The sequence below is a fragment of the Balaenoptera acutorostrata genome, chromosome 6 (assembly GCF_949987535.1).
Source record: "Balaenoptera acutorostrata chromosome 6, mBalAcu1.1, whole genome shotgun sequence".
Classification (NCBI taxonomy): domain Eukaryota; kingdom Metazoa; phylum Chordata; class Mammalia; order Artiodactyla; family Balaenopteridae; genus Balaenoptera; species Balaenoptera acutorostrata.
In genome coordinates, this window is record NC_080069.1 from 125,360,945 (window position 1) to 125,372,770 (window position 11,826).

Consider the following 11,826-nt stretch of genomic DNA (forward strand, 5'->3'; position numbering starts at 1 on the left):
AGATGAGCCATGAGCCACAGCAGCAAGCACCCGGGATCAGGACCCAGCGAGGCATCCTATGGGTCAGCCGACACTCTGGCACTTCCCTTTCAATGTAATTTTCCGAGGAACAGCTGACCACAGGACAGTCCTGGTCAGGGAACGTAAACAGGCTGGAGAGCCGACCTGGCCACTCCCCAAAGGACACAGGCAAGACACACAGCCTGTAGCCCAGGGCCTCCTCATCCCAGGAGCCTGTTTTTAAAAGCAGACTGAGCACACTCAGGGCCCCATGCCTGGAAGACTACCCAAACCTCAACACGCTGGTCTACACCGGATTCCCCACCCCCATGGGCCTGGCCAGAGCTGGCCTCTGAATTGCGAGTTATCCCGGCCCTGGGAACGTCCCGAGGGCTCGGGCCAGCTGTGGTCGGTAGGACAGTCTCTCAGGACCACACAGCCTCTTCTCTGACAGCTTTCTGAGCCCCCACTGCTGCTCAACCTGGGGTCTCGGGGAACCTGGAGCAAAAAACCCCAACCTGGAAGAGGCACCACAGCTGACCTGCACGGTAGCAAGGTCTTCTCAGCAAAAACCCGTGTGGGCACGTGGAGTCCCTTCACCTGCAGAAAACCCCTCCCTCGGGGTTGGAACTGAGCCTTTCCGCCTGCTCCCCGCATGTTGCTATCACCCATTTCCCCAGTCCTGTTCTCCAGGACGCACTGCCCAGGAGGCCTCCAAGTTCTGCAAAAGAAGCTACGGAAAGCTCAGCTCAGTTCACAGACCAAAGGCCACAAAGGGGCTAGCCCCAGCCAGGGAAGCAGAGCACACACAGGGCGTCCTGGGAGATTGCAGAAACGCTGCAGAAAGGAGGGCATGGCAGGAGCCTGCAGGACCAACGTGGGGCCAGGGATGACCCAAGACAGACGCCAGCCTTCACTCTCCCTGGAGACCAGCAAGTTCCCAGCCACACCACCCAGCTCGTGGCCCCCAGGTGGCTTGGCCAGGTGTACAAGACGCTGCCCAGCCCTGAGATCTGTGGCTCCCAGAAGGAGCACAGGAAAGCAGTTCTCACCCCTTGGGCTGCCCCAAGTCGCAGGTGGACCTCAGCAGTCCTGCTGGGAGAAGCCCCCCGCCCCGCCCCGAGCTCCCAGGTGCCCAGTGCATGAGTTCAAAGGGGCCGAGAACAGGGGCCAAGCAACTAACCACCCTCAGCAGCTCTTGCCACAGGACAAGGACAGGTCTGGGTCTCCCTCACGCTCCCACGCAGCCTGGGGGTGGGGAGGGCAGCCTGCGCACCCGCACCCGCACCCACACCCACACCACGGATGCCGGCCGAGGCGGAGAGCAGACAGCAGCCAGGACGCCGGGCGGTCCCACCCTTTACTTTGCCCCAGCCCGGGCGGGCCGCCCTCCTCGGCTCAGCCGCCCGGAAAGTGAGTGTTACAGCAAATGACCCTATTTGTACTTTCTAACCCTCCCGCTGCCTCCCCCCCCAAAAAAACTGTACATGAGTTTACAAACATATTAACATATAAATAATGAGAAGCGTCCCGGGGGGCCTCCCAGCTGTCTCTGCTCCGCGGCGTGCGGGGGGGCCTCCGGTGGCGGAGCAGGGGCAGGGGCAGGTGCAGCCCCCCTGGTGGCCCCGGTCCAGCCGCCAGCCGCGCCCGCAGCCCGGGGAGATGAGAAGCCACTTGACCGGCCGGTCATCGCTCCGGCTCAAGCTCGTGCTGCAAGGGGCGCCTCTTCTCCCGGCAGTGCTTCTTGTGGGCTGGCCAGTCCTTCTGCTGGCACTGGGAGCCGCAGTAGCGCGCCACCTGGCAGCGCCCGCAGATGTTGAACTCCCGGAGCTGAAAGGACACAGAAGAGCGGCGCTCCGGTCACACGGCAGACCTGCGAGGACCTGGCCACCCGTGCGCCGAGGCCGGAGGGTCTGGGCCCCGGTCATGCAGTGACAAAGGAACGGCCACCGCAGGGGAGAAGCCGCCAGAGGGCAGTCCTAGGGGAGGCGCGGGGCTCCGCAGGGTCGAGCCTCCGGCCCGGCTCCCCCACCGCGCACCTGCTTCTCGATCATCGTGCAGGGCGGGTAATGGCACTCGTAGTAGGTGCAGGACGTCTCCTCCTCCTCCACCACGTCCCCGTTGGCGTTGTAGTACCGGGTCACGTTCAGGACGGGGAACTGTTCCTCTATGGGGTCCGTGGGCAGCTGCTGAATCGCCAGCCAGTATAAGCTTTGCTCCCTTAAAGAGAGAAGCAGGCGCTTCAGGATGCCTTGGCCAGGAACGGTCAAGGTATGGAGGTGACGATGAGTGACCCCAGGGTGGACCAGCTGCTTCCTCTTCTCAGGCTGCCCCGCCCCCAGTTTTGCAGCTTGACTCTCCTTTGGCCCATCCCACTGCCTGGGCTCACCTCTCCGTAACATCCAGAATGTAGCCTGTTTCATCTTCCCACTAAAAGGCACAGGGCAGGGCTTTGTCTGCCTTGCTCGTCAATCTCCCCAACGCCTGGGACGGCTGCACACAAGACAGGCATGGAGATCACGTGCTCGCGGCCCCAGAGGCGCCCACATCTGCCCCTGGTTGGTCTGCCTGCCCGATTGCTGTGAGCTGCTCTACACCCCCCTGAACACTTCTCTTGCTGGACAGGGCCAGAAGCTTGTAAGTGCCCGCACCTGCCCCACAAGAGGCACAGGCGGTGGGGTGAGCACAGGCCCGCCCTGGGGCTGGCCCCCAAAGGAGGCACCTCCCGCACTCCGAGAGTAAACGGATGGGTGGACCAGCCCCTTCCACGCACCCACCCGCTCTGGGGCCGGGCCGGGAGGGACTTGGATAAAAAAGGGAAGGGTCTGGCACAGCACTGTAAACCAACTATACTTCCAAAAAAAAAAAAGAAAAAGGGAAGGGTCACCCTCTTCTAAAGTGACAGACAAAACTTAACTCAAAATGGATCAAGGACCTAAATGTAAGACCCCAAACAATAAAACTCTCAGAGAAAACATAGGACAAAAGCTTCACAACATCGGATTTGGCAATAATCCTGGATATGACACCAAAGGCACAGTAACAAGAGAAGAAATAGGCAGATTGGACTCCATGAAAATTCAATTATTTTGTGCATCAAAAGAGACAATCAGGGACTTCCCTGGTGGTGCAGTGGTTAAGAATCCGCCTGCCAATGCAGGGGACACGGGTTCGAGCCCTGGTCCGGGAAGATCCCACGTGCCGCGGAGCAACTAAGCCCGTGCGCCACAACTACTGAGCCTGCGCTCTAGAGCCCGAGAGCCACAACTACTGAGCCCACATGCTGCAACTACTGAAGCCCACACACCTAGAGCCCATGCTCTGCAACAAGAGAAGCCACCACAGTGAGAAGCCCGTGCACAGCAATAAAGAGTAGCCCCCGCTCACCGCAACTAGAGAAAGCCTGCGCACAGCAACGAAGACCCAATGCAGCCTAAATAAATAAATAAATAAAAACTTTTAAAAAAAAAAGAGACAATCAATAGAATGAAAAGGCAACCTATAGAATGGTAGAAAATATTTGCAAACCATATATCTGATAAGGGATTTGTACCCAGAATATATAAAGAACTCTACAAGTCAACCAAAAAAACAAACAACCCAATTTAAAAATGGGTAAAGCATCTGAATAGATATTTCTCCAAAGAAGACATACAAATGGCCAAAAAGCACATGAAAAGATGCTTAACATCACTGATCATCAGGAAAATGCAACTCAAAACCGCAATGAGACCACCTCACACTCCTGGGATGGCTACTATCAAACAAACAGAAAACAAGTGTTGGTGAAGGTATGGAGACACTGGGACCTCTGTGCACTGCTGGGGGGAAGGTAAAATGGCGCAGATGCTTTGGACAACGGTGTGGAGCTTCCTCAAAAAGTAACCAGAATTATCCTATGACCCTGCAATTCCACTTCGGGGTACACACTCTGAAGAATCAAAAGCAGGGACTCGAAGAGCTCTTTGTACAACTGCGTTCACAGCAGCATCATTGACGACAGACAAGGGGTGGAGGCAACCCAAGTGCCCACTGATGGATGATGGATAAACCAAATGTGCCACACACACACACACACACACACACACACACACACACACGCAATGGGGTATTACTGAACCTTAAAAACGAAGGAAATTCTGACACATGCTATGACATGGATGAGCCTCAAAGACATAAATGAGGCGAAGTGAAATAAGCCAGACACAAAAAGACAAATGCCATATTAATCCACTCAGATAAGGTCCAAGGACTTGTCAATTCACAGAACAGTAGGTACCAGGGGCTGGCGGAGGAGATGGGTGGGGAATTAGTGTTTAATGGGGACAGAGCTTCGGTTTGGGAAGGTGAGAGTTCTGGAGACAATGGCAGGGTGATACACGACAATCTGAATTTGCTTAATGCTACGGAACCATGCACTTAAAAGTTAAAACAATAAATGTTATCTGTATTTTGCCACAATAAAAAGATTTTTTTTTTTTTTAAAGATTTTTTTAAAGAAGAAAAGGGTGAAAGTCAGGATGTGGGAGAAAACTGGCTACTTTCTGAGCCCTCCAATGAAGTCCTGGAAGACAGAGGTGAGTTTCAGTCCCAGCTGGCTTTTGAAGGCAGAAAGGGAGGAAAATGCACCTTTGCAAAGAGCACCTTCCACGCGGCTGGGCCACCCTCATGGCCCCACTGAAGTGACGCCAGGAAAGCAGAGCAGAAGGTACACGCCTGGCAGGAGCTGTGCTGCCGAACCGCCCGCCTCACATATGGGGTGATTCCTACGAAGAGCCGCCGTGCGGAGGCCACTGAGTGAGATGGAAGGACACGTGACACCGGGCCAGCGGGGAGTTCAGGCCACCCTTGGGCTGGCTCTGCCCCAACAGGTGGAGGACTGCTGACGGGCTGACCCCAGGCCTGCAAACTAAGGCCAACCCCAGCCCGTCTGCTCCTGGGACGACCAGCAGGGAGAGGTCCCTGGGGTGGTCCTGGGCCTCCTGAGAGTGGTCTGAAGGAGAATGGGGCAGCTGGGCCATGGCCTGGGGGAGACCACCGGTGGGGCAGCCCTGGGTGTAACAGACCCTTTTCCAAACAGGTCTTCTTAACTGTGGTCACCTCATCTCACAACAATACATGGTGCTCAGATGGACAAATGCTGAGATCCCAGAAAGACAGACCCATCGCTGGGTGACACGGTGGGCAGTGTCCCTCCAGCGTCTGCGATGGGCAGCAGCAGACCTGCATGGAGCCAGGGAGGGTGAGCCCAGGCCTGCCCTGAACCCATGTGAGTGCTGGACAACTTGGGGGAAATCCACGGAGGCTGGTGTTCCGCTCAGCCGCCCTTACACTTGTCCTGATGACACAAGCTTCCTTCTGTTGATGAAAGAACCCTCCTGCCCACAGCACGGAGACAGAAGTGACTCAAAACAAGCTGACTCCCCCACGCCGCCAGACGCTGCTGAGGAAAGCGGGTGTGCAGCCCTGGCAGCCGCTCCTGAGACCTGGAGGTAGCTTTGTGGCTTTCCACATCTCAGCAGGGGAGCCATTAAGGGTCCTATCTTTGCTTCAGCCAAGTTGGGCTTAGTTTCTGTCACTTGCAACCAAAAGTCTAGACTCACATAACCTCCAGGAAGATGAAAATCCTAACCCAGCTATCACAAGAGGATCAGCCTCTAACAACAGAGCAGAGACCCCCAACGCCTGGAGACCCACCCCCTCCCCTCGTAGAGTTATGGACACTCCTCCAGAGCTGCAGCAGCATCGGATTGGATGTGGCCTTCTTACACCTGGGGACCATCCCCCACCAGCAAGCCCAGCTGGCCGGGCAATCCCGCCATTTCCTACCTCCAGTGCATGGGGCTCCACCGAGACCCCAGCGGTGACCACTGCAAAGGTTCCACCCAGTCTCCATCCTAAGAAACACTGACACCCCCGCACCGACCTCACCGACTTCTGCCTGTAGGGGAAGTCAGCATCTGTACCGCCAAAGTCAGGAAAAGCTGCCCAGGGGCCCGAGGAGATGCACAGAAGCCCTAGGGAGCCCCTAAATGATGCACACGTGGCCAGGGACACCCTGCCTCATTTTGGCTCCCATCCTGCGGGTCCCCCAGCTCTTCCTAAGGGCTCCGTGAAGTCACAGAGGGGCTTGTTCCTGGGGCCATGGGAACTGCCCTCGGAGCATCCCCTCCGCCCAAGTCCTCAGGACCAAGGAAAGGCGGAGGCCGAGCGGCCAACCCCCGAACAACACTGTCCTGCTTCCTTTAAACCACTGACCAGACCAGCTGTTTACAAAAGAGCATGACAGCAAGACCCATCTGTGTGCACAGGGGCACCCCTGAGATGGAGACGGCTCCTACATCTCAAGGGCGTCCTGCCCACCTACAGGGGACCGGCCCACGTAACCCCTCTCCCCGCGAGAGCCAATTCAGAAGACCAGCCCAGAAAGGTAAGCATCCAAGCGGTTTCCTCCCCCAGTGAAGAAAAAGAGGACCCCCGCACCTTGAGGGAAAACAGCCAAGGTCACCAAACCCACAGAAGCCTCAGCGCACAGAGTAGACGCGGGCCCCTCTCGGCCGTGAGCTCGGAGGGGCCGCCCTCAGGGGCATCTCAGCCACATCACCGGGCCCCAGCAAGACCCACCTCTGCTTGCTGGAGGTCTCCTCGGCTCTGGGCCGCCAGCCCCGCGGCACCAGCTGCAGGTTGTCCAGGCGATTGTCCACAGTGACAGCGTTGAGGTGCACCACCTGAAACCCGGGGGCGATGCCCCCCCTGTGCCGCTCCCTAGGAAACAGACAGTGTTCCAGATGGGCTCCCAACCCTCCTGAACGCCTCAGCCGTGTGCCCTGAACTGGTCCCTTCTCACACCGACGGGACCCATCAGGAGCAAGGCTGCAGAGAGGAGCCCAGGTAAGTGAGTCTGTGGCCCAAACAGGACAGGCCACGTGGACAGCCCAGCCCCTGGATTTAAGAGCTAGGCTGCAGGAAGCCAAGGAGGGAACCCGAAACCATCTCACACACAGCCTGGAGAACACCCCACTTGCGTGGTCCCAAGTACTTCGGAACCTCGCGGTTCACACAGAAGAGAGGAAGGTCCTTCCCCAACCCGGAGGAGGGGCCAGACCCCACCCACCCCCAGAGGAGGCTGCGTCCCAAACACATCGAGCAGAAAGGGCGCTCAGCCTGCAGACTCTCTGGCTGCCCTGCCAGTGCCACAGGTCGCAAAGCAGCCACCCCTCCGGGACAGTGACAATGACACAGAATTAACTGGGAGACCCAGGGAAGGCACCGTCTGTCAACAAGGGGTCTGCTGGCTCCACGAGCCCCGTGCACCTCAGGGCTTGCGCAAACCCGACAGGGGAAACAAGCAGCTTGGAACACCCACCACAGCAGCTCATGAAGGAGCCTTCCCGACCCCCTTCCTCGGTTCTTGTCAAAGGCGTATGCAAATATCTTAGCACCATTTCCATCTGCGTCTACTTCCATCCGGGCCTGAGAAGAAACAAGAAAAAGCTCTGTTAAAAAGCCTCTGATTATCAACAACATTCCATATTAAAAAACAAGCCAGAGGGACAATCCCAGGCCTATTCCTGGGACCCTGGGGGTCTCCAGAGTCTCCCAGACACGTGGCACCAAGAAGCACTCTCCTCTTGTGGAGGCAAGACACGGTCACAAAGCACTCTTTGCAAAACATTGTGGACACAGAGAAATAAATCTTCCTACCCTTAAAAAAAAAAAGCCCCCACCCAGTAAAAAAAAGACAAGCCCTAGACCAAGTAAGTGTAAAAGGGTGACATCTGAGGTAAGAGCGGGTCCACAGACTTGTGGAAGGAGGAGTGGGAGGGGGAGGACTGGAGCCCGGACAGCTTCGTCAGGTAGGAACAGCAGAGGGCCAGAGACGGGGGGCAGCCCTGGAGAGTCTCCCAAGGCACAGAAGCTTGTCCAACTGAACTCAATCACAAACATGACACAATGTCTCCTTTTCAGGAAGAGCCTACAACCAGGCGGAAGTGGGGGAAGACCAGCATCGCAGAGGCGGTACAGGGCTCCACGGGGCAGTGACAGACAGCTTGAGAGGCTCGCGAACCAGGCCTTGCCCTCGCATCACAGGGAAGAAAGCCCACCCCTTGTGACCCTCCCGGGCATGACTAAGGGCATGCCAGCAAAGGAACGGCGTCCTTACCTCAAAGGAGTAGCCCTCCACCAGCGGGATGTCCTGCTCATCTATCAATGTGTACTTGGTCTGGAAATTAACGTTTCAAGATGTTACATTTGGAATCAGTACGAGGTACCGATAATAAGCAGGAGCGGCCCCTTGAGACTAAGCGAGGTCAGCAGGCGAGGGGCCGTCTATCCTGAAAGCAGGTAGAGGTGCCAAAGCCTGGTCCTTCCCCGCTCACGACCGCGCAGAGTCGCGGCATCAGGCTTCACTTCCCATCTGCTCGTGAAGAACCAAAAGAAGTGCCACAGGACTGGCCAGGTACTAAGCTGTGCATTTTAATGTGCGGATAAACCTAGTCCAAGAGTATGACGTCACTGGAGTAGAGGGAGGGGGCCGGGATTGAGGCAGAATATCCAGGTTTCAGTTAACATTTATTTTATTTATTAAGCCAGGCGGTCCTCACACAGATGCTCACTGAATCGTCCTTCCTACCTCTTTGTCTAAAATGTTCCAAATAAAAGTTTTAAGGGATGACATTAGTGCAATCAGTCACTGAGTTAGAAGGGACCTCAGAGCTGATGGGGAGCCCACCCTTCCCTAGTTAGAAAGCCACGTCCCCTTGCAAGAAGGGCAGGAAACGGTCCCCAAAACGGACCAGTGTCATTCTCGCTTGGAAAGCTTTTTTCTAGCATCTGAATCGGTTTTACCTTCATCTGACTGCCTCTGCTCCTCTCTCCCACCAGAAGCTTCCGCCGCTGGTGATGGGAACAGGGTTCCCATCCAGGGTAAGGTCCGTGGCTGGTGCAGCTGCACGGCCGGCCGGCTCCTGGAAACAGCCAAGCCTCAATGCCCACAGGTGCCAGGAAGCCCCAGCCTCGAACACGCGGAGGGCGGGGCCAGGTAAGGGAGAGAAGCAGAGGGAGGCCCTGCTCTGGCGAGGCCCACTGAGGCTCAGCCAGACGGGGCCGCCGCTGGCAGCACGAACCCTGCCCGAAGCTCACTACGGACCGGCAGGCACCGGCGGCGCGCACACGCAGGTCTCGGTGAGGAGCGAGCGCGCCTCCTCGGAAGGGCCTGCGCTCCCCGCGGCCGCAGGCGCAGCCACAGCCCCCTGCTCCCCCGGCCACGGCGCACGGTCGGAGCCCCGGGCCGCAACCGGAGGAGGGCTGCCCCGGGAGCCAGGCCGCCGGCCCGCCGCCCGCAAACCGCCCGGTCCTTGCCCGTGCCCCCGCCCGGGTCGGGCCCCCGATCCAGCCCCCAGCCCCGCGCCCCCGACCCCCAGCCTCGCACCCACGACTCCGAATCCCAGACCCCGCCCGCCACCCCCAGCTCCGGTCCGGCCCCCTGCCTCGCACCCCAGCCCCCTACTCCCAGCGCCGGCCCGGCCGCCGGCCCAGCGCCCCACTCCCCCGGCCCGACCTTAGCCCCAGCCCCGCGCCGCTCACCTTCCCGGCCACCCGGCCGAGCCGCACGATGCCCAATTTGAAGTCGGTCATGGCCGGGCCTGCGCTCGGCCGGCGGCGCCTCTCCCTCAGGAGGTGCCGGGGCCGGGGCGGGGCCACGGCGAGCCGGGCGGGCCAGTCGGATGAGTCGGGGTCAGGATCGGGGCCGGGCGGGCGGGCGGGCGGGACGAGGCTGGGCCGGGGTCGGGCCACCGCCTCCTGGCGCCCGCCGGACCTGCCACGCGCCGCCGCCGCCACCGCCGCGCGCACCTCAGCGAGCGGGGCCAGGGGCGGAGCGCGACGCGGACACACCCCCGCGCGCCGCCGCCCGGCCAATGGTGGGGCGCGCAGTGCGCCGGCCGGCGCGCGCCGCCACGACGCAGCCAATGGCAGGAGGGCGAGTGCGCCGGCGCGCTGAGGACCTGGGCCAGCGCGGGGGAGGGGCGCGGTCGGGGGCGGTGCCTGCGCGGCCGCCCCGCGCGACGTCAGTTTCGCGGGAAGCTTTGTGCTGGAGGCTGACCTATAGGCTCCCGGCCCCGACCCCCTACCCCGACACCGACCCGGCCCCCGCCTTCGCCCCCGCGACCCCGACCCGGCCCCCGCCCCTCGAGGAGGGCGGCCTGGCTCCGCGCCCCGGGCCGTCCGGGCTCTGCAGGTCGGGGTCCCTGCGGGACTGGCTGCGGCTGCCCGTAAACCGTCCCCCGTCCTCGGACAGCGGGCAGGAGGCCGGAGTGGGGACAGGGACCCGGAGCCCAGGGGCCACTGTGGCGTAGGGTCTGGGTCCATTGCCGACAGGCCCGCCCTCCTTCTCCCTGGCCACCTCCACACAGGGGCCCGGATCAGGACCCTGTAGCCCAGGGGTCCCCAACCCCCAGTCTGTGGACCGGTACCAGTCCGCGGCCTGGGTGCACAGCAGGAGGTGAGCAGTGGGCGAGAGAGCGAAGCTTCATCTGCCGCTCCCTATCGCTCGCATTACCGCCTGAACACGCCCCCCGCCCGCCCTCGGTCTGTGGAAAAACTGTCTTCCACGAAACTGGTCCCTGGTGCCAAAAAGGTTGGGGACCGCCGCTATAGCCCATCCTCGGGCTACACCAGGCTTCCCTGGGCTTCGAGCCGGTGCGCTGAACAGCCTGGGCCAGGTCCTTCCTGAACAGGAACTCCAAGGGCTGAGGACTTTGGCGGGGCTTACCTGTCTCCTGGCAGCCACTCCAGCGGGCTCTCACCCCCAGCGCCCGATGAAACCACTCCACACCGGTGCACCCAACAAATTGAAAACCCCTGTTATAGCGAGAGAGGCAGAAAAGGCTAGTGACCTGTGAGTTATATGCCATGTTAAAAAGTGATCAGTGCTGTGGGGAAACAAGTAGATCAGCATTAGGGAGTTGGGGATCCAGGAAAGGTGGTGGGCGGGGTAGGCCTCATTGCCAAGTAATTTGAACAAACTGGGAGGAGGAGGAGGAGTGAGCCATGTGGGCTCTAGGGGAAGAGCATCTCCAGCAGAGGGAAGAGACAGTGCCAAGGCCATAAACTGGGAACACATTTGGTGTGTCTGAAAAGTGGAGGTGGCCACCGTGAGCAAAGGAGTGCATGAGAGCAACAGGGGACAAGGCCAGAGAGGTGGAGGACGGGAAGGGGGTCATGTAGGCTCTCGTGAGGACTTTGACTTTTACACTCAGAAAAGTGAGCCTCTGGAGGATTGGAGCAGAGGAATAGCTATTCGGTGCATCACACTGGCTGATGGAGACAATGCCGGAAAGAGTGGAAGCAGGCAGGCTGTTTAGGAAACTAATGCAAGCACCCAGCCAAGAAACGATGATGTTGGGACACCTGTGGTGGCAGTGTTCTGTAGCAGTCGGGATAGCCCTGGTTATGCTGCAGTAACAAACATCCCTCAATTCTCAGCAGCTTAGCAAAATAAAAATGTATTTCTCCCTCAGGCTGCACGTTAAGGTTATAAGGCAGTTGAATACGTGAATATGGCATTCAGGGAGGTGTCCAGCCTGAGGTACAGATTTGGCGTTCATTAGCATATTTGTTGTATTTAAAGCCACACAGCTGGATGAGCTCACCATGGGAGGAAATGCAAATAGAGAAAAAGAGAGGAAAAAGATTGAGCCCTGGGTACTCTCATACTAAAGGGAGAGGGAGGTTGAAAAGAGAAGGAGCTGGTAAAGAGAATGAGGATGTCAGGTATGAGGGAAACCAGGAGAGGGCAGTGGGCCAGGAGCCAAGTGAAGACAG

General features: G+C 59.0%; 1 protein-coding gene across 1 annotated transcript; it reads right to left on the bottom strand.

Annotated features, from left to right (window-relative positions):
• Positions 1-1,343: 1,343 nt before the first annotated feature.
• On the bottom strand, positions 1,344-9,865 carry ZMYND19 (zinc finger MYND-type containing 19). Its single transcript, XM_057548526.1, has 6 exons — positions 9,589-9,865; positions 8,165-8,224; positions 7,367-7,473; positions 6,625-6,765; positions 2,040-2,220; positions 1,344-1,830 (listed from the first exon to the last, which is right to left on the bottom strand). Exons 1-6 carry the CDS (start codon positions 9,637-9,639, stop codon positions 1,687-1,689), a joined length of 684 nt encoding a protein of 227 aa, XP_057404509.1. The 5' UTR covers positions 9,640-9,865; the 3' UTR covers positions 1,344-1,686.
• Positions 9,866-11,826: the final 1,961 nt, after the last annotated feature.